Genomic DNA, 23,764 nt, shown 5'->3' with positions numbered 1-23,764 from the left:
GGTAGTGGTGGATTGCTTTGTCTATCATAGTTAAGAGTAAACTCACTGAAATCAATAAGTTTCTGCAATGAGCAGGAATCTTAAAGTAAAGTGATGCAGGTACGTTTTATCAAATATCTGAAATCACTAGATTCAAAAGTGAAACATTCTAAATCCTCTCATATCTAAGCATTAAAGCTGCAGAAACTTGACCGAACTTTTGGTGAAATAATTTGAAATAAATGTTTGTGGAATTTTATCACCCATATTTCTAGTTTTGCCATATGAATGAGTAGAACCAAAACTAAATAGCTTGACTCCTTTGGCAAACAACGTGAAATGCATCTGTAAGCCAACCACGTGTTTTATAACATAAAAAAAATTCGACAAACGGTTGTAATAAAATGATAAACAGCAAGTATGTTCCTAACTTTGGATAAGACATTGTAACAGAATATTCACAATTAATTTCAAGAGGTCTAAATTTGTTTCTGACTCTGGAACTGGGAGATTTGGTAGTGTCTGGCTCTTCAAGCTTTTGATTTCTGATGAAATTCCTGCAGCGTTTAACCCAGTCTCATATTTTAAAGCAAAATCCAATAATTTCACCTCACATTATTTAAATAAATAAATAAATGCTATTTTTGTAAAATAATATGTATAACATAAATAAGTATTTTGAGGCCCCTCAATTAAGGCACCTGGAGCAACCCCCTAACCCACTCACCATTCCTTATTCCAGCCCAGCATATGAAAGTCTTGTTAGAATGCAATAAAAATCTTTACATGTGTAGTTTTTTATTTCAAATTTTGCTCTGTGCGCTAAAGACACCCCTAAAGATTATGAAAGTTCCAGAACTGGGGATACTGGGGACACATGAATCTGTGCACAAACATGATAATCTCTTGTGATTTTCCCACACAAGACTTGCATGCTTTCAATAAGTGGCATAGGAGGAAGCCAGGGGTCACACTATATAAAGTTACCGTATTTTTTGCTCTATAAGACTCACTTTCCTCCTCCTAAAAAGTAAGGGGAAATGTGTGTGCGTCTTATGGAGCGAATGCAGGCTGCGCAGCTATCCCAGAAGCCAGACCAGCAAGAGGGATTGCTGCGCAGCGATCCCTCTTGCTGGTCTGGCTTCTGAGATTCAGAATATTATTTTTCTTGTTTTCCTCCTCCAAAAACTAGGTGCGTCTTATGGTCTGGTGCGTCTTATAGAGCAAGAAATATGGTATATCCATGAAAAACCCTAATACACAAATTTGAGGAATATATTCAGGTCAGTACTTTACTATATTATAATCTGACTGGATCCTTTATAACCCCCCCCCCCCGCCCTGTTCAGGAAAAATACTATCAAGACAACCAAGTCTGTTGCCCTGAATTTTGTGCTCTCAAAATCCTGAAGTAGCCAATACTGCTTCTTTAAAAGTATGCTACTTACTGTGTCAGCCTGTGTGCTTTGGCTACTTAAAAAGCATAAATTGGATTTAGGCTGCCTTCAAGCTCCTCTCAACGTCATTTCTTTGATAACACAATCCAAGGTTTAGAACAAATCATGAAATTAGACATCTGACTTCTTCCCTGAAATAAAAGATTGCCTGTAAATAGTTGAAGCGCAGCAGGTTTTTCTCTGTTACAGTCACCACGAACATACACAGTACAATTTACAAGGGACTAGAAGACCAGCCATGGCAAATCATTGTATATAAGTGAAACTGATACTGCGGCATGAGCTTTCATTTCCACCCTCCTTCCAAGCTTCCATTGTAAATAATGTCATAAGAAAAAACCTTAAGATCAAGGTAGGGGCAATGCACTGGAAGACACTGGTTGCTATGTGGAAAGGATTCTTCCAGGAGAGGGAGGCAGGCAGGTAAAGATAACACTGGGAGCCTGTTCCCATTCCAGCTGGAGTGTCTCTTCTCCTTCCACAGGGCCATCTGCCACCAACCACCCTGTGACAAGGAGCCTGATAACTTGTTATGTTTTTGATACTGTTTATTCTGATGTTATTAATGTATTTTGATGTTCACTGTAAGCCTCCTTGGAAAGATATGTGTCAGGAAAGTCAGGATAGACAGTAAATATAATAAATAAACAATAAATAGTAAGCTATTCAACAGCCAATCAAATAACAGTGATTAAGGCGGACTGAAAAGCACAACATACTGTTTTTCTTAAATGACAAAATCTAAAAAGCCAAAACATAAAATGCGGAAGGATGGCTGAGAGACTCTTTCTCATTTATCAGAACAATAGGAGTTCCACATATCTATTCACAGTTGAATAATTAAGTTCAATGAAATATCAGTGTCTCTTAGTGTGAAATTCACACAAGGGAAATTCACCACCGTTCCACCTGACTGTTGTAATCCTCAGTAACCGCTAGTGTTTCTGCTTCCTCCTCTTTTTGCCATTCATGGACCTTCTGTTCCCGCAACATTTTTCGCTCCTCCCGTCGTTTTTGGCGATTTAGTTCATGCTCTTCTTGCTTGGCATACTGAAAGCGCTGCAGAAATAGGTCTTTAGCGTATTCATACAGCTGCATATCCAGGAAGTTCAGCTCTTCGATGCGCTTCCGCACTGACTCACTGATATCCACATTAGAGGCTCGAGTGATATTGTACTGAGTGAACGGAGAGATGAACTCCAGGTTAAATGTCCTCTCAAAGAGATATTGAGTTTTCCTCTGAAATTCTGTGAGCCCAAAGAAGGCCATGTTTTTCAAGTTGTTCTTGGCGCTTTGGAGAAGGATCGTGTTCCTTTCACTTTCATTCATAAAGGTCAAATTGTAACATCCAACCAGGCTGAGGTCTGCTAGCATGCGCACCTGCCGACTGTTAGCCAAATTATGGCCACAATTCATGAATTCCTGCAAGCTGACCCCAGACCAGTCATCCCCTAGGTAACACATCGGCAGTTCCTCTGGGGTCGGGCTCCTCCCGTCACACATGTGGAGGGAAGTCTTCCATGTTGCACCCCTTTGAACATGTTTCCATTCACTCAAGTAGCGTGACACAGGGTCTCTCAGCATTGTGATGTAATAGAAGTTCCTGAAAGAATTAAGAAAAGAAATTAAGGTTTCAGTGGTGTGTTGCTTCCTTTAATTAGTCAATTATTAATTGAAGAACGTCAAAGAAATGTCTGGAATTGGGTATGTTTGACACTGGATTATGATATCCCTCAGATAATCTCATCTGTATTACTAGTTTCTTTATTTATAAGATTGCTTATCTAGCCTACACCTTAAGATCCCAGAGCAGGTAGCAACATACAATTAAAAAGAAGTGAAACAGTTTATACAGTCTGTAGAAAAGTAATAGGGCTTTCTGGTGAGAGCTGGATTTCCTCCAGCTTTCTGACACATGTTCCTCTGTAAGAGCCAAATTAAATCCAACAGTGTGAGATCCAGGATTAGATTTCTTACTTTTTTATTTAAAAAACCCTGTAACAGTCTCCCCCACACCTCTGGGTTTAATTAGGACTGCAGTGTTGGAGAAGGGGGCATTAGCCCTTTCTCCCTGTACCGTTTTCCCAATGAAAATTGGTCCCAAAGCAGTAGGGCAAAACACAGAAGTGTTAAACTGGTACTGAAATCTTTTTCTCCATTGGGCAAATAGCAATGAGGGATTTTCATCAAGAAAACGGTAATGGGGGCAAAGTAAATCCTTCCTCCCCCAGTCACACAATCCTAATCAGATTCCCAACCCCAGTGGTGGTTGTTAAACATTTGAAAAAACAGTGAAATATGCAATCATTGATTTTCTGCAGTCAAGTAAAGTTCAACTCTGAGAAGCAATACAGAAATGAATTTTTATGTGACAAACATTGTAGGGTTCTCTCATCTAGCATTTAATCTCAAAGCTACAGCAATGTAATAGTTAAGAGTCCTATTTTTTTATATTTATATTTTCACAAGTGCCTGATTTAAGCTTTGGTCTTAAATAAAGCTTAGCTTAGAAAATTCTTCTTTTTGGCCTGGTTTAATCAATATCTCTTGCATCAGGACCGGCCCTGCATACCAGAAGAAGCATTTCCACCCCCATCGTTCAGCCCAAACACTGAGGTCCAGCTCCAAAGGCCTTCTGCCAGTTCTCTCATGGTGAGAAGTGAAGTTGCAGGGAACCAGGCAGAGGGACTTCTTGGTAATGGCACCTGCCCTGTGGAATGTCCTCCCATCATATATCAAACAAAGAAATATCTAAATGACTTTTAGAGGACATCTGAAGGGAAGTTTTTAATGGTTGGTGTTTTATTGTGTTTTTAGTATTTTGTCGGGAACCGTCCAGAGTAGCTGGGACAACCCAGTAAGAAGGGCAGAATAACAACAACAACAGGGGAGGAGACCAGCAGTGCCTCCTAGTCACCAAGAAGCCACTGTAGAGATGGCATGGGGGAAGGGGAGGCAGCCTCCAAGAAGCATGCCATTTCTGTTGCTGCCACTGTGGCAGCAGCAGCAGGCAATGCATTTCTTGGAGGCTAGATCTGCTGCCGCTGTGGATCCTGCTGCCTGAAGCAATTGCCTCACTTTGCCTCATAGGTGAGCCGGCCCTGTCTCGCATCATATCATACAAGAGCTTCTGAATAACCTCAGACAACAAACTGCATCCACTAAAACACATAAGCACACACATTCTCCAGTCATGTGAAAATTTAATTATGTTTGATATAATGCAAAAGAGAAGGAATGGGTACCATTTGGAAAGTTGCCAGGGCTAAATAAGAAATGCATATTATGCAGTGGATCTCTAAGGAGATTCAGTCATCTGTGGCCTCTGGCCATGCAATAAAGGCAGACGTCACTTTGTCCTTTAGCTTTTCTCCAGCTTTCTGAATAATTATGAAATTATGGGAAATATAGAATTGTCGGATGCCCAGAGGCTACAGGTAATCACTTCTCCATGCAGCAACATGTGAAGTTGTAAGCAGCTGCTGCTAACTTCCCAGTCACCTTTTTTGTTCTCCTCATAGATTTGATTAGAGAGATGTACTGCTCTGAAAGAAAAGGACAAGATTAAATTGCCTCAAATCCAGATGTTTGGTATAATAGGGCTTTTCAGTTGCATCATCTGTGCCTGAATGCTGCCTAGGAACAGAAACAGCAGCTTGTGAATCATTTCTATCCTTCCTCATCAATCCCAGCTCCCATCGTCCCCCCCCCTCATCATCTTCACTTGATGTAATATTTTCTCAATACACATGCATCCTTCCCATCAGCCTCCTCCAACACATTTAAAATTCCAAATACAAGACAAGCAGGTTGGTAGCATTAAGGTATTGATTCAATTCAGTAAATATGCATACGTCACGGAATCAGGGACAGCCCAAGATACGTCTGTGGTGAACAATGATATGGCACCCCCTCCATTCCTTGTAGAGAAGCCAATTGGATTGAAAATGGAGTCTTAGTTCAACCCTGACAATAGGAGAGCAGTCTCTACTGGACCAGGCTAGCTTAGGGGGCTCTGTGCTGCCTACATACCATGTATAATTGCATCTGCCAGCCCCCTGCCACCTCCCCACTGTCATCTGCTGCATTATTCTGCTTTATGGTAGGGCTAGTTCTGCTGGATACTGGTATCGTCAACATTTCTCCCCAAGCATAGTTCTGCAATGACCTTGGCCATCCAGGATATGACTAGACTCGCCATCTTCATTAAGAACCTCCTCAGCCCTACTCTGCCTTTTGTATGTTAACAACAACAGAAATGCAGTCACTTCTTGACTTCCCTTTCAAAGTCTTATCTAAGCCTACGTTGTTTTATGGTACTATTGTTAATGATTTTACCTCCACAAGCTGCTTTGAACCAAATTGTGAGATACAAATCTAATTAACAAGACTTGCAAATTCTAACTATGAAATAAGTTATTTGACAAAGTAATTTCTAAGGGCCATTTTGCACATCTCTCTTATGGGGGCGAAGAAGTCAGCATACACAGCTTGTTAGCAAGTAATAAATACATTTACCTTTTTAAGCCAACATGGTGAATCATAAATCTGTTATAAAGTAATCATCTCCTATAAAAGTAATGTACAAAAAGGCCTTAGCAACAGTAAACATAGCAACAACACTTTGGAAGCCTTGAAGCATTTTAAAATATTGGGAGGACAATATAAGACAGAATGACTACTCAGGGGGAAAAGATCGTAGAAAGCAGACAGCAAAGGGAAGAAGACATTTTTTTAATTAAGAATAAAATTTCTTTTTTCTTTTTATAAATATTTATTAACAATTTTTAAATACAATACAAAAGAAGAAACAATATAACATGTATCTTAACATAATTTCTTAACTTCTTTGGACTTCCTCACATCTCCCGCTCCTGCGTTCCTCACACACACAAAAAAATTTTCCAGCAATTTATCGCCTTATTTCCAATCTTATTATCTAATTTTCCCATGTTTTTTCTCTAATTTTAGATATCCTTTGTTCAAATCCTAAGAATTTAAATGTAATCTAATAATTATCCAAACATCTAACTTAGTGGTGCCAGATTATTTATGATCTAGCATCCTTCTTAACATTCATACAATTTACAATATTTTTGTAAGTAAATCCCGAATTTCTTCCAATCTTCCTCAACCGTCTCTTCTCCCAGGTCTCGGATTCTGCCGGTCATCTCGGCCAGTTCCATATAGTCTATCAGTTGCATCTGCCATTCTTCCAGTGTGGGTAAATCTTGGGTTTTCCAGTGCTTAGCGACAAGTATCCTTGCTGCCGTTGTTGCATACAAAAAAAATGTTCGGTCCTTCTTTAACACCCTCTGGCCGACAATACCCAGGAGGAAGGCCTCTGGTTTCTTAGGGAAGGTATACTTAAATACCTTTTTCAGCTCATTATATATCATTTCCCAGAAAGCCTTCACTCTAGGGCAGGTCCACCAGAGGTGAAAGAAAGTTCCTTCACTTACTTTACATTTCCAACATTTATTATCGGACAAATGGTATATTTTTGCAAGTTTGACTGGGGTCATGTACCATCTGTATATCATTTTCATAACATTTTCTTTCAAAGTATTACATGCAGTGAAGTTCAGCCCAGTGGTCCACAACCTTTCCCAGTCCTCAAACATGATATTGTACCCAATGTCCTGTGCCCACTTTATCATAACTGATTTTACTGTTTCATCTTGTGTGTTCCATTTTAACAGCAAGTTATACATTCTTGAAAGTACCTTAGTCTTAGGTTCTAACAATTCCGTTTCCAGCTTCGATTTTTCCACCTGGAACCCTAACTTTTTGTCAAGTTTAAAAACTTCTTTAATCTGAGCATAGTGTAACCAATCTCGCACTTTATCTTTCATTTTCTCCATACTCTGCAATTTCCAATTATCTCCGTCTTTTTCTAGTATTTCCCAATACTTTGGCCAATTGGCCTCCATATTAAGTCTTTTTCGGGCCTTAGCTTCCAATGGTGAAAGCCACCTTGGAGTTTTATTTTCCAGTAAGTCTTTATATTTTGTCCAGACGTTAAACACTGCTTTTCTGACAATATGGTTCTTGAAAACCTTGTTAATCTTAACCTTGTCATACCATAGATATGCATGCCAACCAAAAGTATTGTTAAAACCTTCTAAATCCAGTACATCAGTGTCTTCAAGAAGTAGCCAGTCTTTTAGCCAGCAGAAAGCTGCTGATTCATAATACAACCTTAAGTCTGGCAGGGCAAAGCCCCCTCTTTCTTTTGCATCAGTTAATATCTTAAACTTAATTCTGGGCTTTTTGCCCTGCCAGACAAATTTGGAAATATCTCTCTGCCACTTCCGAAAGCACTCTGTTTTGTCCACAATCTGTAATGTTTGAAACAAAAACAGCATTTTTGGCAGTACATTCATCTTAATAGCAGCAATTCGGCCTAACAAGGAAAGTTTCAATCTTGTCCAACTATCTAAATCTCTCTTAATTTCTGACCAACATTTCTCATAGTTGTCCTTAAATAGACTCAAGTTTTTTGCTGTTATGTTTACCCCTAGGTATTTTACTTTTTTAACCACATTTAACTCTGTCTCTCTCTGAAACCGTTCTGACTCTGTGATTGTCAAATTTTTTTCTAAAACCTTGGTTTTCTGCTTATTTGATTTAAATCCCGCCACCTGACCAAACTCTTGAATCAGTTGTAATACTCTTTTCGTACTAGGTTCTGGCTGCTGTAAGGTCAAAACTAGGTCATCTGCAAAAGCTTTAAGTTTGTACTGTTTCGCTCCGACCTGAATTCCTTCAACCAACCGGTCCCCCCTAATCATATTCAAGAGCACCTCCAGGACTGAGATGAATAACAGTACACAACCAACTATACAATGCTCCAGGGAATCTGTTAAATCCTCTCCAAGTAGCACTCATTTAGGAAAAATTACTTAAAATAAAAATAAAAAAGAGACTATTTGATGTAACCATTAACATGGGCAAAGTAGAAAGGAAGGGGGGAAAGCAAATTCTGTCACCATTTTGTAACGTGCTTTTGACAATTCTACTAATTGCCAAAAAACTCAGGCAGAAATGAAATTTATTTGGGAGAATATTTGGGAACACTTTAGCCAAAGGCCTCATCCATGCATAATGCTAAGCCGTGGTTAACATTAATCAGAGTTGATAAAGCACAGTTAAAATCTAGGCATCTTCCAGTCGATCACTTGTACCTTGGCTTTTTATACCGCAGCATAGTTTCTCTCCTCTCCCTGCTGCCCTCGCCACAGCTTCAGACTGCTATCCAAATGCCTTTATGCTGCCCTTAGACTGGAAATACCTCACTTTGTCATTAGTGTCACCAGCCTGCTTACTATTAGGCAACAGGATGGATGGATGGATGGGGCATGGGAAACCTGACAGCTACTGCTGGCAACTGCCACACCAGTTCTGATCCTCACTCCCTATAACAAAAAGGAGACATAATTAATGAAGAGCATTCACCCTTTCCATGCTCCATGCTAGGTTGGAAGTTTAACAGCAGATGCTGTGAAGAGAGGCATTTGCCCCCTTCCCTCCCTCTACTTTTCAGTCTTACCCACTTTTCTCAAGCTGTGATCCTTCTATTCCTCACAGGGTTCAAGTCTGCATTTCCTACAAAGCTGCTCAAGATCCTTTTAAATGGATGAAAGGGAGTCTTGGTGGCCTGGGAACCTGCAATCATGTCCTGACCCCCACCCCACTCCAAAAAAATGTGCTTGAAGAAAAGGTGGCAATGACTCTATAAAGTTGCTCATTTGAATGCACACCCTTTCCCACGCATCCCAATGCATCCTTGTGGTGCCTTTAATTTTTTCTCGCCTCACAGCGCAGCAGCAGTGAAAGCTAGAAAGTGCTTTCAGAACATGACGTGGGGAGTGGGACAAGCAGTTGTTGACAGGCACAGTTAAACGCATGAGTGAGAGCAACTGAACCTTGAGAATGGTCTGAATTTCTGCAGCTCTTCACTCATGGCTTTGGAGCCTTTGGGTGGTGACAACTTCTTAATCATAGTTAAGGAGGAGCCAGTTTGGGCTCCATACTAGGGTATGGTTAATGTTAACTCAAGTTTATAAACCAACAACAACCCTTAATGAACAAGGAAGTTTTAACCATGGCAATAGTTAATTGCAATAGTCAGTTATAGCACCGGGGGGGGGGGGGAATCAGAGGAAGGGGAAAAGAAAGAGTTCAGGGAGGAAAGGGGTGAGCTCCTTGTTTGGGGAGGAACTTTCCCCCTTGGCACTGCCTAAAGCCATAGTTAACCCTCAGGGCTGGGTTTAGAATATCAGCTTTAAATATGGTTAATTGAACCATGATATATAAACCATGGCTTAGTAGTATCACAAAAACAGTGTCATCCAAAACTGCATGATCCATATCAAAAGGTCATGGCCAAAAAGGAATATTTTTGTGATAGGAAAGTGCTATTATAACAAGGTTTTTGAAACTCTAAATATTCAATGTGACCTACATCACCGCTATCTATGTGCTTGCTGACACATTTAAAGAACTCTGAAAGGTTAGTAATTCAAGACTTACACTTCCAGAAACTATGCTGGTTCTGCTTCAGCAGGATTTGTATGTCTTTATGTTTGGTAATTCTATCATCCATAATGCTTCCCACCAGTTTTACTGGAACAGATGTTAAAGCTCACCCGTCTGTAATTTACAGGATACTCTATAGAACCCTTTTTGAAAAATTGGTGTGGATGATGATCTTAGGGATAAGTTATGTATTTTTGTTAGAGGTTCAACAACTCCACATTTAAACAACTACTGGGTGAATGCCATCCAGGACCAGTGTTTTTATAGTTTGTAATTTGTTATTACAGCCAATAACTTTGTCTCTTGCCACCACCCTTCCTGAAACAATTAGCACAGACGTAGGGAGCTGCCCCATATCTTCCAAGTGAAAAAGATGCAAGGAATCCATTCAGCTTCTATGCAACCTCCTTCTCCCTTCTTTAGTACACCTCTGACACCCTTCCTGTCCAATGTCTAAGTGCCTCTCTAGCCTTCCTGCTTAGGGATGTTGAAGGAATCCATTGAAAATGGACCATTGACCCATTCACCTGCCACTGCAGCATGGATTCTTGCTCCAGAGGGCAGATCTAGAACTAACGGGTGGAAATTGCTAGGTAGCAGAGTTTTGAACTTTTGAACATTCTAAGCTGTTCAACAATGGAACAAACTCCTTCAGGAGGTGGTGAGCTCTCCTTTGCTGGAGATATTTAAGCAGAGGCTGGGCTGCCATGTGTCAGGAATGCTGTAGTTACTTCCTGCATTGCAGATCCTGCCTTGAGTAGACTGTTAGATTGGATGACCTCCAAGGCTCTTCCATCGCCAGCCCCTGCAGCTACTTTACACTTCAGATAATTCTCAAGAGTTTTTTTATAACCATTGTTGTTAATTGGGCATGAAGCAAAACCGAATGTCCTCAAAACATTCTCTCCTGAGTGCCTCATTACCAAAGAGATTATTCAGCAGGAACTTGCCCTAAATTATAGGGCTAAAACAAAAAACCAAAAATCCCACACACCAAGTTAAGAAAGAACAGAAAAGGAAAAGTTCACGGTTGAAGTTAACACAGAGGAGCCAGTGCAAAAATAGATCTCCACCTGAGTCATCTCTCAGCAAACAATACATTAATAAAGTATGAGACCCTTACATCTGATCCATTGATAATATTCCTTGGATTTCTTCAGACAGCCTTAGCATCTTTCAGCAAGGCTTGCCTGACTGTGGGGAAGCAAAGGCAGTGCTAGGGGGAGGGGAGGAGGAGGAGGAACGCTGTGGTGAGAATGGCTGGAAAGACATCATGAGACACTGTCAAGTGGTGGAACTGTTCTGGGCTAAATTTAGAGCTAATTAGTGTGCCTACACAATCTGATGCCTACTGAGCTGAATGTTGCTCACCAGCCATGTACTGTGGCCTGCTTGACAACCCCCATGTTTTTGCAGTCCTGGGCAGTCAGAAAAACCAGGAGCTTCACCAAGCTTCCAGCAGGCATCTACACACAATTGGTGGGCTGCGTTCAGCAGGTCTGTAATTAAAATTGTGCCAATAACCACCACACACCTGTGAATAAGTAGCAATCTCTCTGATCTTATTCTTCCTTAGCAATGACTCATTTGAAGCTATTACTTCAAATATCTAGTAGGTTTTCCCCCATTGTAAATACATCTCGAGAATAGTTCAGGACATGTCTTTCCCAGCACCAAGACACATTTTAATTGGCATGTCTCTTCCTCTCACTGAACATGTATCAGCACTGACATGTTCACCTAACTGTACTCAAGCAGTTACACATTTCAGAACCAGCCACACAGCACACAAATCTCTAATCGCTCTGCATAATTGTTGCCATCATTAGTTTGTAATGCATCATTTCTTATTGGTGTTGCTTCAGTCCATTAAGACCAACATAAGGAAAGCAGGGCTGGATCATACCAAAGGCCCATCTAGTCCTGCATTCTGTTCTCACAGTGGCCAACCAAATGCCAATGGGAAGGCCACAAGCAAGTAATGACAGTAATAGTGCTCACTTCATGCACTAATGATATGTGTGCATAATAGCTTACCACATATTAATGATGAGTGGTGCAATTACCCCTTCCCAGACAGACAAACTGGAACCACAGCCTGCTCTGATTAATTTGATATTAGATCATAAGTCTCCCACAACAGTGCCCCACAATGGGGCTTCCAGGAAAGTACCAGCCATGGAAATGTCTTTCAGCAATTTACGAATGTATAGATGAAATAAGTCCCAAAGACACTGAGAAAACACAGGCCTGTCAAGTCACACACATCATTCTCAATATATTGTGTGGAAATCTTTTAATCAAGTGCAAAATCATTTATTAGAGATTTATGACCCTTTATCCTCACAATGAAGACAGGAGTGCCTGGCGTGCTCTGGTCCATGGGGTCACAAAGAGTAGGACACGACTAAATGACTAAACAACAACAATCCTCACAATCCTTTGAAGTCCATTAGGCTGAGAAAAATAGTAATGGCTAGTGTCACCTAGTGAGTACAGTGGTGCCTTGCAAGACAAAATTAATCCGTTCCGTGAGGCTCTTCGTATAGCGGTTTTTTCGTCTTGCGAAGCAAGCCCATTGACAGCTTAGCGGATTAGCACTATTAGCGGTTTAGCGGCTTTTAGCGATCAGCTGTTAAGCGGCTTATCAGCGGATCAGCTGATAAGCGGCTTAGCGGCTTAGGAAAAAGGGGGGAAGGGGAAAAAACCCACAGGAACTCACAAGACATTTCGTCTTGTGAAGCAAGCCCATAGGGAAATTCGTTTTGCGAAGCGCCTCCAAAATGGAAAACCCTTTCGTCTAGCAGGTTTTCCGTCTTGCGAGGCGTTCGTCTTGCGGGGCACCACAGTATTGTGGCTGAGCAGAATATCTGAGGAACAAAAATTTAAAACATAGGAATCAGCAACAGAAGAACAATATGATTTCAAAACATAATAACAAAACTGGTTGCTCAGACTGTATGCTGAACATTACTTTCTAAAACAATTGAGCATTATCTGCATTATTTCACCTTTCTTTTAACTTCAAAACCTTTAAAGAAACAAGTGGAAAATCTGTTAATAACAACAGTCATATCTCAGGTTATGAACGCTGCGGGTTGCGCGTTTTCGGGTTGTGGACCGTGCAGAACCTGGAAGTACCGGAATGGGTTACTTCTGGGTTTCGGTGCTCACGCATGTGCAGAAACACAAAATGATGTCACACGCATACGCAGAAGCGCCAAATCGTGTCACACACATACACAGACACAGTGCTTCAGGCTACGAACGCTGCGGGTTGCGAACGTGCCTCTCGCACAGAACACGTTCACAACCGGAGGTATGACTGTAACCTTAAAAACTACCGTATTTTTCACTCTATAACACGCACCTGACCATAACACGCACATCGTTTTTAGAGGAGGAAAACAAGGGAAAAAACATTCTGAATGAAACAGTGGATGTATCATTTTTGTGCTTCATGCTGTGGCCACAGACATGTGATCTGATGGTGAATTTGGGGTGACCTGACCCAATGCAAAAATCCTGAGAATCCCTGTGCATCCATGGTTTGTAACCACGTTTTTGCACCATTGCAGCCCCAGGCAACAGTGGGTGTGTGGTTTTTGGGGGGCAGGCTGTAGCCATGGACATGCTATGTGATCTGATGGTGAATTTGGGCTGACCCAATGCAAAGATCCTGAGGATCCATGTGGATCCATGCTTTTTAACCACATTTTTGCACCATTGCAGCCCCAGGCAACAGTGGGTGCGTGATTTTTGGGGGGCAGGCTGTAGCCATGGACATGCTATGTGATCTGATGGTGAATTTGGGGTGATCCAATGCAAAGATCCTGAGGATCCATGTGGATCCATGCTTTTTAACCACATTTTAAGTGGGGAGGGAAGGAAAAACACAGAACGGACAAGGAGCACGAGAGGGGTGTGCAGAGAAACAGCTGGCTAAGAATGCAGGAGAGGGGTATAACGGAGGGAGGAAAGGAAGGCAAAAGTTTTCCATCACCTACCCACCCAAGCCAGCCAGCTCTCGCGCGCTCTCTCTCTCTCCCCCTCCTGCATGTTTTCAGCAGACGACACTCTGCTTTCCCCTCTGCTTGCCTGGAGGGGAGGGGCTTTCCCTGCTCTTTGTTCCGTTTGAGCAAACACAGCAAGGAAACAGAGATGGGTGGGCAGTAAGACCCTGAGGCAGAATGCAGGAAAGCAGCCGCTTCCTCTTTTCAGGTTTCCCTTCTCTGAGACGTGCAATTTGATTTTTTTTGCCTCCCCTCGCGCCATTTGGCTCCAGGGACCACACATTCGCTCAATAACACGCACAGACATTTCCCCTTCCTTTTTAGGAGAAAAAATCTGCGTGTTATAGAAGGAAAAATACGGTAGTTTTTAAGGGACTAGTTTATATGACCTAACAGAGCCTTCCCGAGCACTGTACCCTCCAGGTGTTTTGGTCTACAACTCCAATCATCGCTAACTCATTGGCCATATTGGTGGCTCATGGGATCTATCCAAAACATCTTGAGGGTACCATGTTGAGGAAATTTGGTTTAATGGTTCAGGAAAAAATATGAAAGTAAAACTACTGGTGTATTCACACCTACACTCCCAATAGGGAGTAAATAATTACTGTAGTGGGCACAATGTCTGGTTGCTTTCACACTAGTTTTTTTACTCCAAAATTGTCATAATTTGATTTGGGGATGAGTGAACAGGTGCCCTTTATTTGTCAACATTTGTAAATGAAGACAGCTTTAATTTATTCCATTTTAGTAGTGAAATGCTGCTATTCTACTATAAAAAGAAAAATAATGCAAGGTAACTGGTAATTACCCCCCCCCACACACACACACCATGGATAACAGAAGTTGACTGATAAGAGGTAATGCCTCACTAATCCTCCAACCTCATTGAAAATAAAGCAGCAAACAGGAAGCCTGGAATTAACATTGGCATTAAAACTGAAAAAATGTGTTTGATGGATGAGATTTGCTTATGAGTAAATATTAAAGGAGATTATTGGTCATTGTCGAGTAATGCAGCGCTATTAAGTTCTGTGTGGAACCTCTTGTTTTAATTCTATTTTTCATTTATTATGGAAAAGCAATGCTTCGTTAGTGCTAAAGAACTCTAGCATGGTAGTGACCAAGTTGGCAATGTGGAGAGATCAGAAATTACGTTACTGTTAAAGTTACTGCTGGGTGTCTACGCACGGTACCTCCAATAACTGCTGCCTCGGAGCTACTTCCTTTCTTGATGTTAAAAAGGGCATTAAAGTTGTGTAGTCCAGCAACGGTTTCCATACAATGGCAGCATTTCAACACATTATAGTTTTCCATCAATATCTTTTTTATCTGGACATCTGTGGCATGAACAATGCTTGCACTCCAGTGGTGTGGAACCTTACAATTGCTATTATCTTATTGGTTCCATACACGACAATCACAAAGAACAGGCTGAGATGATTTCTTGTACTTCACCAAAATATTAAAAAAACCAGAAATCTGTGAGTTGATCTTCTGCAAGGTAAGATGGGCTAGTCACAAGAGATTTAAAAGAAAAGAGGGAAATCAGTGAACTTTGAGTTCAGTCGTACTTCATATGATACAGACATATGTAAAAAAAACAACACCCCCAGAATACTCTGATGGGGGCCCTTTAGGCTGAGAATTAACTTAATAAATAGGGGGAGATATGGAGTTTCCAGCAATAGGTTATGTGACCCTTTGAAAATTTGCTTTTTTATTTTTATCCAACCAAGAAAACATATTAATTCAACTTTATAATGTATTTCAAAATACTTTATAATGAATAGTATATCAAAAGTTTCTTGTTTTTAATTTATTTTTGTTTTTAGCTTGCTTTTTAACCTTTTTTGATTTTATCTTTTGGGGTTTTTTATACTGTTGTGAACTGCTGTGGTAAAATATTTTTATGATACAGTGGTATATAAATATTTTTTATAAATAAAATAAAATAAAAATGAGACATAAAATTCTGGCCTAACGCTCTAACCATGGCCTGCCATTCATTAACAGATAGCGCTATACATGTCAACTCAGAAGTCAGTCCCACTGAGTTCAACAGGGCATACTCTTGGGTAAAATTGATAAAGGACTGCAAGACAAGTGCTCTTTTCTGCCCTTCTTAGACTGGTGAGCAAAAAGAATCAAGTCAGTGGAATTGCTACCAGAACAGACTCTAGACTATTGAATTTCTTTGCTCCGATGAAGTATCAATAGAAATGGTCCCACCACACAATTTATATGGAGTCACAAGCAGAGCATCAGAAGAGAATGGTACAGCCTAGAGGGAATCTCCAAGACAGATTACGGTTAATGAGTCGCACATTCACCTGGAGATATCAAGCATTGCAGAATGAATCTATAATGACCCATTGTCCCTTTGTATTGAGCTGATTCTTGCCTCAGGTGCATTATAAATGAAAACAGGAATTCTTGTGCCACAGTACACCCATCCAAAATGCTAGTTGTGATACTTGAGTTACTGACCAAAATAAATGAAAAATCAAAAGGTCTTGTGTCCAAGTAGATTTTCATTGTTTTTATTAGCATTTGGAATGGGAAAGTTTTAATTAGCAGAAGTTCACCATCTGGCTTCAACAGAAACTAATCCTTTTATTCCATATATATTCAGCTTTACTGCTCTTTGGACAATTCCATGACACTCTCTCTCTATTTCAGAGACATGAAAAACTCCTCTTTCCCCACCTATGTAAAAGCACAGTAGAATATCCGTTTTATTACTTTTTATTTCTGTTTTACTGGGAGAAACTGTATAGGGAAGAACTCAGTCATGGTTTCAGAGGGCTAGAACACCATAAAATGTTTGCAGTCCAGAGGTCAGTTGGGAGCTTATTTGCCAAGATGGATGGTCCTTATGAAGTAAAAGGACAGCAAGACCACAGCAGATGAAACAATGATAAAGACATATGAGGGAGAAGGAAAGGACATCCAGGAATGTTTGCAAGAAGTTGCCAACAGGGCAAAGGACTAACTATTGAAATATCTCATGGTTAGTCCCTCCAGCTGGAATAGGAACTGCATAAGAGATAATGAGCTCTATTTCACATGCTGCCACTTAATTTTGGGAGCCAAATTGAAAAAGCACTTTTGCCAATGGAAAAAGCACTTGAAAATTAAACCACTGAAGCTTTAATTCATCATGCAGTGAAATAAACAATTCATATGCAGTGAAATAAACAAATAAACTTAGGGAAATAAACAAAAAAAATACAATTTATGACCCATTTTTCTATACTTAAGTATGTTCATAGCTGAGTACAATGATGCAACTAAACAATACGGCAATTTAAAATTTGACACAATATATATAAATGATCAACCAATTTAAAATATAGAGCATTGGTGTCAGAAAATAAGAACCTAAATAAAAGCCCCAAAGTAGCATAGTTATAAATGCCTTTCTGGACAGGTCAGTCTTCAATACCTGCCTAAACACAAGAGAAATATCACAAGAGTGGGTATATTTCTCCCCTTCAGAATCAACAGGGGGAAAGGCACTGTCCCTTGTACCCATCTTTTGTAACTCTAGTGATTATAGGACAGCCAGCAGAAGCTATATTACTAAGCCCTAATATAGTTCCTGCTGTCTGTCCTATTCACTTGGAAGATGGCTCTCAAAGGTATCCTGATTCAAGTCACTTGGGCTTTTAAAAATTAAGATTACAACTTTCTATGGCAAAGGAACTATTTGAGGGCTTCCCCACTCACAGTCCACACTCATTCTAAACAGTACAGATCACCAAACCATGCCCTACTAAATGTGTTGGCAAAATAAAATGTGAGATGGGCACATAACTGCCATAGAGGCCATGAAATCCTGAGCCGCATCAGACAAGGTCGTCTCAGTGTGCGTGCTTAAGTTCTCCAAGACAATAGGTCTGGTGGTTCTCAGAACCAATTCTGAGACCACTTCCATCAGTCCATGCAGGTAGGTTGTTAGGTAGTGAGATGGGTGTTACACTAACAGAATCCTTATATATCCTGGAACCCAAGTCAAGGTGCAGGCTCTTGATATTAAGTGTCTGCTCCCAATAAGGAATCTGGAAAGGCAAATGGAGTCATAGTGGACCACACAGCAACTCCATCTCCCCACCCACTGAGTTGAAGATGATACTGTATTGAGAAACCAGATGGTCATAAATTTGGCCTCAAATGCTAGACACTATTTGACCTTAAAACCTGACTCTATAATCCAGCATATGCGGGGGATGAATGTAATTACTCAGTGTGAATGAAAGGTTCTTTCAATATCTACACAGTATCATTATTCTCCTGAAAAAGGGCATAAGCTTTGCAAAGTTCAGGAGTCAAGCCATGGTTCTAATTAAGTCTGCAGCTTGAGGCCTATAACCAAACTGCTACTTAGGCTCACACAAAGGGCTCGTGTTAGTTATTAGGCCATATTGTTACTCTGGCTGATTTTAGAATGGCTTTCTGCTGATGTTTAGAGAGTTTCACAATATAGATGCTTATGGGTACAAATGTTGCTCATAGTTGAATGTACCTAAGAATATTAGAAAGAAGTAAGATTATGAGCCCAAAGATCTGCACAAAAGGGCAGGACTAATGGAAAAATATCCTAAAGTATTGTGAATACAGCACAAGATATTATGGGCTGTCCCGTGAATCCACTGGATGAAATAGGGGAAGAACGTTGCCAAAGGAGAGTGAGGAAAATTCACAGGGATTATTCACACCCTGGCCGGCACTTTCTTGATCTCCTGCCCTCAGGCAGAAGATATAGAAGCATGATTAGTCGCACCAACAGGGTAAAGAACAGCTTCTATCCATGGGCTGTTAGGCTGCTGAATGAAAAGATAACAACAGGGCAACTGACTTTTGGGTTTGGGGTGTGTGTGTGTGTGTCTGTCTTCCATCAACTTTTGACAACTACCAGTTTGCATACAGGGCAAATAGATCCACGGAAGACGCTATCACTACCACTCTCCATGCTGCTCTGTCCCATCTGGAGCAGCCGGGGAGTTATGTGAGGCTGCTGTTTGTGGATTTTAGCTCTGCTTTTAACACTATCCTCCCCCATAGACTGGTGTCCAAGCTAGAGGCGATTGGATTCTCCAACTCCACCTGTCTCTGGGTTTTGGACTTTTTGTCAGAACGTTCTCAGAGGGTTAGAGTAGGGTCACATATGTCCACAGCCCTTAGCCTTAACACCGGCTCACCACAGGGTTGTGTGTTGAGTCCCCTGCTCTATACTCTCTATACGTATGATTGTACAGCCATTTATTCCAGCAACAAAATCATCAAGTTTGCTGATGACACTACGGTGGTGGGGCTCATTTCAGGAGGGGATGAGTCCGCCTATTGGGACGAGGTGGAGCGGCTTTGTGCTTGGTGTGGAGAGAACAATCTGGCTCTTAATACGGCTAAGACCAAGGAATTGGTGGTGGATTACAGGGAAAAAAAGGCGGACATTCAGCCCTTGTATATCAACGGGGAACGGGTGGAGAGGGTGGCGGAATTCAGGTTTTTGGGAGTGACTATCGATCAGGGCATGACTTGGAGCGCAAATACCACTGCTCTGGTGAAGAAGGCCCAGCAGAGAATTTATTTCCTCAGACTTTTAAAGAAGAACAATCTGAGTGAGAGACTGCTGGTGTCCTTCTACCGAGGTTTCATAGAGAGCGTTCTTACATACTGTATTTGTGCCTGGTTCTCCAGTTGTACAGCTAGGAAGAGGAAGGTGCTCCAGAAGGTCATAACCACAGCCCAAAGGATTATTGGTCATCCCCTCCCATCTTTGGAAGAACTGTACGGTTCCCGTTGTCTTAGGAAAGCAAACAATATCCTGCAGGATGTAGCTCACCCGGGATACAGTCTGTTTGTACTACTGCCTTCTGGCAGGAGATACAGAAACATCAAGTCAAGGACCCAAGAGCTGTGGCCTTCTTAAATGCTGTAACTCGATAGTGTGACCTGGGAGTTTGATGGGTGTGGGTGTGGGTGTGGCTGGAATGTGGTTTGTTTGGTTGTTGTTGTTGTTTTGCTTTTGTTGTTTTTAAGGGATGGCATCCAATTTCGTTGCACTTGTGCAATGTTGCACTTGTGTAATGACAATAAAGAATCTATCTATCTATCTATCTATCTATCTATCTATCTATCTATGTGTGTGTGTGTCAGTAAACGAGGGGAATTAAGACTAAGAGAGCTGAGTGGGGGGTGCTCGTGTAATCTCACTGTATACAAGTTGTACAAGTGACAATAAAGTATTTCAATTTCAATTCAATAAAGACTATGAAAGCATTAACAGCTGAGAGTGCAAGAATGTGCTTGTATAATTACATGTGCCAAGAAAAATAGGAAGAGACCACAGATGCTCAAGCAAGAACTGAGGAAGTGAAATTGCTATGCCAAGAGGAAGATTGGAATATGTGGGATGTGAGTAAAAGTTTGTGGTCAGCTACACACCTATTTTAATGGGAAATCAAGGTAAGTCAGAAAATGAGTTAATATGTCAGGTGGACAAGAAATGAGGAACAGCCAGTTTTGACCATCTCAGTAAAAATCAAAGTATTACACCACCACCACCACCTGTAGTAGAGGGCTGATATATCCATTTAGAGGCCCTAATCAATCAGATACCGATAGTTAATATCCTGATTTGCATAGGCCAAGGAGGAGGAGTTGACAATAATCTTGGGAATAAGGTAGTTAGAAGTGGAACCCTTACCTTGTCTCCAAACCCTTCAAACCCCTGCTGTGAGTTTTAATTCCCACCTGTCGCTAGAGGTATCTTGCTGACTAATCGCTTATTGCTTTAATGGTCATAAGTATGTATTGATCTATTGCTGCTTTAACCTTTAGCATCCCTTCTGTATTAGATATTACTCTTTCTCACAGATAAAAATCTATTCTATTAATCTATTCCTGGCATCTTCCTGTCTTTTCTGAATGTTGGCGTGCCTCTATAAACATAGATTGAGGTAGAGGGGGTCCACTGGGAGTGAGATCATTAGAATAGGACCATACCTTAAGAGAACTTGGACATCTCTATACTGTATTTATTTTCTTTCAGGTCTAGTGACCCTTTGGACTCATGAAAATAGTTTCATTTTTCTTCAGATCCTGTCTGTAGTATAAAAACTGTAAATGCCAAATAGGGGTTGTGGATTGTGAGAACAGAAGTTGCACATTTTAAAAAAGCTTAAACCATGTTTTGTGACCGAAACAGAAGATGAGAAAACAGTTTTTCCCTTAGCACACAGATGGGGAGCCTGTAGCCTTCCAGATATTGCTGGTCTACAACTTTCATCATACTTTACCATTGGCCATGCTGGCTCAGACACTTGAAAGTTGTAGACTCACACATCAGAGGGCTGAAAGAGTTGTTTGAAACGATCTAGTAAGACATAGGGAAAATAAGAGGATCAAATTTGATCACAAATTCTTTCTTTGTCACAGCTTACAACTCGTGTAATTTCATTTGAGATTTCTAGACAAGCTATATTTTCAAATAACGGAAAAGCTAATGTTATTAACTGCCCTTTCTGTGAAGTCTTCCCAGTCTCCTATGGCAATGAAGTGCCTATCTTGTCTGATTATTAAGGAAAGGGACTGCCTTTATTGTAACTGACCTTTCCATCTTCTCAATTGGATCTGCTCTGCTACTTTTCTTAACTAGACAGGACTTCATGACCTTACTAGGTAAGAGTTTTTTAAAATGGCTTTTCCAACTGGACCACTCTGCTCTAAGCCTTTTTGCTACTTAATTAGCTATAATTCGCAACCTTCAATCATGAATCCGATTTCTGAAGTTTTACACCACTTGTGGCTACCCCAGTTCTGCCAGACAAGCTGCGGAACAAGTAATATAGAATTATGATGCCATGGAAAAAACTGAATAGGGAATTTTCTTCTTCTTCTTCTTGTTCAAGTAATACATAATGTATATAACCACCAATGAAATTAACAGTTTAAAGCAGAGGAATTATAGATTAATTTAAAAAATAAAAAAGCAGGGTTAACCTATACAAGTTGTACCAGTACAACTGAGTTTGAAAATATGTCATTACTGCAAACAAATAGAGTCTTCTTAAAAATCTGGATATGAGAAAAGCAGTACTTGGAGTTTCTTTTGTATTTGTTTAAAATTTCACTTAGAACATTTATTTTTTTCCTCTCTTTCCATTTTCTTTTCTTCTTTTTGGCAGCTATCTTTGGTGTAGTCAGGTAAGTAGGATAAATGTCTTATCTATGAAACAAATGCCAGAACTGCTCAGTAAATAGGCCTTCGAAACCAAGTAGCAAGTACACAACGTCCTTCCCTGAGCAAATTTTCTTTAATCTCTGATAATTCAGTCACAGGAACTTTCTCTTGCTTCTCCAATAATAGTTCAATGGGATTTTGTTCTTGTTGCTGCATTGCAAAGCATTCCAGAAAAACACAATATTGGTTGATTTTCCCACTTCCTCCTATGACTTTTGCCATGCCTCACCTTGCCTTGAGATGCCCAAGCTGTCTTCTCCTGCCTTTTCTGATGAAAACTACCACTTCCAGGGCACTCACTGATCATTACCAGCCCCTGGATATCACTAGAAGCAGAACATCACGTCTGATGATAACTGAGCAGGTTCAATGGGGGGCACTTTGAAACACTGATTCTGGGGGGAAAAGCACTCCCCTGTTGCTGCTGCTCAGCTGTTTCACAATCAGATAGTGATGACAATGGAGTTGTACTTGACATCCTACACAAACAATTATTTTCCCCCAAACCCAAGCCGTTATTGTTGTGCCTTATGTGTTGGGCTAGATATAATTTGAAACAGTCCCAAGGTTGCCATGGCAGCCCAGATGTCCTGAACCACGCTGGACAAAACCGCCTTGAGATAAATGCTGAAGTCTCTCAAAGCCTAGATGTTCGCAGTGCCACACTCCAAGACTGCCTCCACCAGCTTAAGCAAGGAAATTGGTACACCAACAAAATCCCAATCCTCCCAAACCAAGTACACACACCAAAAAGTGGAAGGGTATCTGACTGGAGAGCGGGATTCCTATGGACTACAGCTGCTATTACTAATACTCCCCACCCCTCAACCTGGAATTTGTGGGCAGAATAGAGAAAGGCTCATGCCTCCCTTTTCACCCAGACAGATCTTGCTTATGCATAATAAGTCAGCTTGTTCTTCCTACACCAGGTCATAAATAACAACCTGAGATTTAATAGCAGCATCTGAAGGCATAGGGGACTGCACTAAGTCTATAAACGCTATCTAGGCTGCGAGAAGGATTTTGAGAATGTGTGAAGATGTTAAGATTGCTTTCCTGTGCTCACCGCATCAGCCATAACACTCTCTGCCCATTACTACATCTATGATGCCCTCCCATGGCCCACTCTAAACACTACCACTTTTGCAACCCAAATACTGATTTCTAAGAGGATCTCAACTCTATTAAACACTCATTCAGTCACAAATGAAAGTCTACTATGCACCACTCAAGTCTATCTCCACCAGGGACCAATCAATTAATACCTCCTGCCTCTCTGCAAATCAATTCATAATGGACCACATTCCATTAATCCTCTCTTAATTAATATACCATAGTTAACTAAAGGTTTCCTCTTTGCTGACCTGCACAAAAATAAGCTAAACAGCCAATAGCCCATCTCTTTGTGTTCCTATCAGCACATCATACTGTATAAGTTTAGAAAAATGCTACTTCAATGTCTCAAAAAGTATATATATTTTCCGTTGACAAAGCTATCAATAAAAATGCAGCAGGTTGACTTGCAT

General features: G+C 40.7%; 1 protein-coding gene across 1 annotated transcript in view; it reads right to left on the bottom strand.

Annotated features, from left to right (window-relative positions):
* Positions 1-1,971: 1,971 nt before the first annotated feature.
* HS6ST3 (heparan sulfate 6-O-sulfotransferase 3) overlaps positions 1,972-23,764 on the bottom strand; it is a 184,403-nt gene continuing 162,610 nt past the window's right edge. The window contains exon 2 of the mRNA XM_081858214.1: positions 1,972-3,039. Within this exon, the coding sequence (XP_081714340.1) occupies positions 2,331-3,039 (709 nt within the window). The 3' untranslated portion in view covers positions 1,972-2,330. The remainder of the gene's footprint in view (positions 3,040-23,764) is intronic.

This window comes from Podarcis erhardii (genome assembly GCF_964252035.2).
Source record: "Podarcis erhardii genome assembly, chromosome: 4".
In the NCBI taxonomy this organism is placed as follows: Eukaryota; Metazoa; Chordata; class Lepidosauria; order Squamata; family Lacertidae; genus Podarcis; species Podarcis erhardii.
The sequence above is the reverse complement of the archived record's forward strand: the minus strand, read 5'-3'. Positions and strand labels throughout refer to the sequence as shown.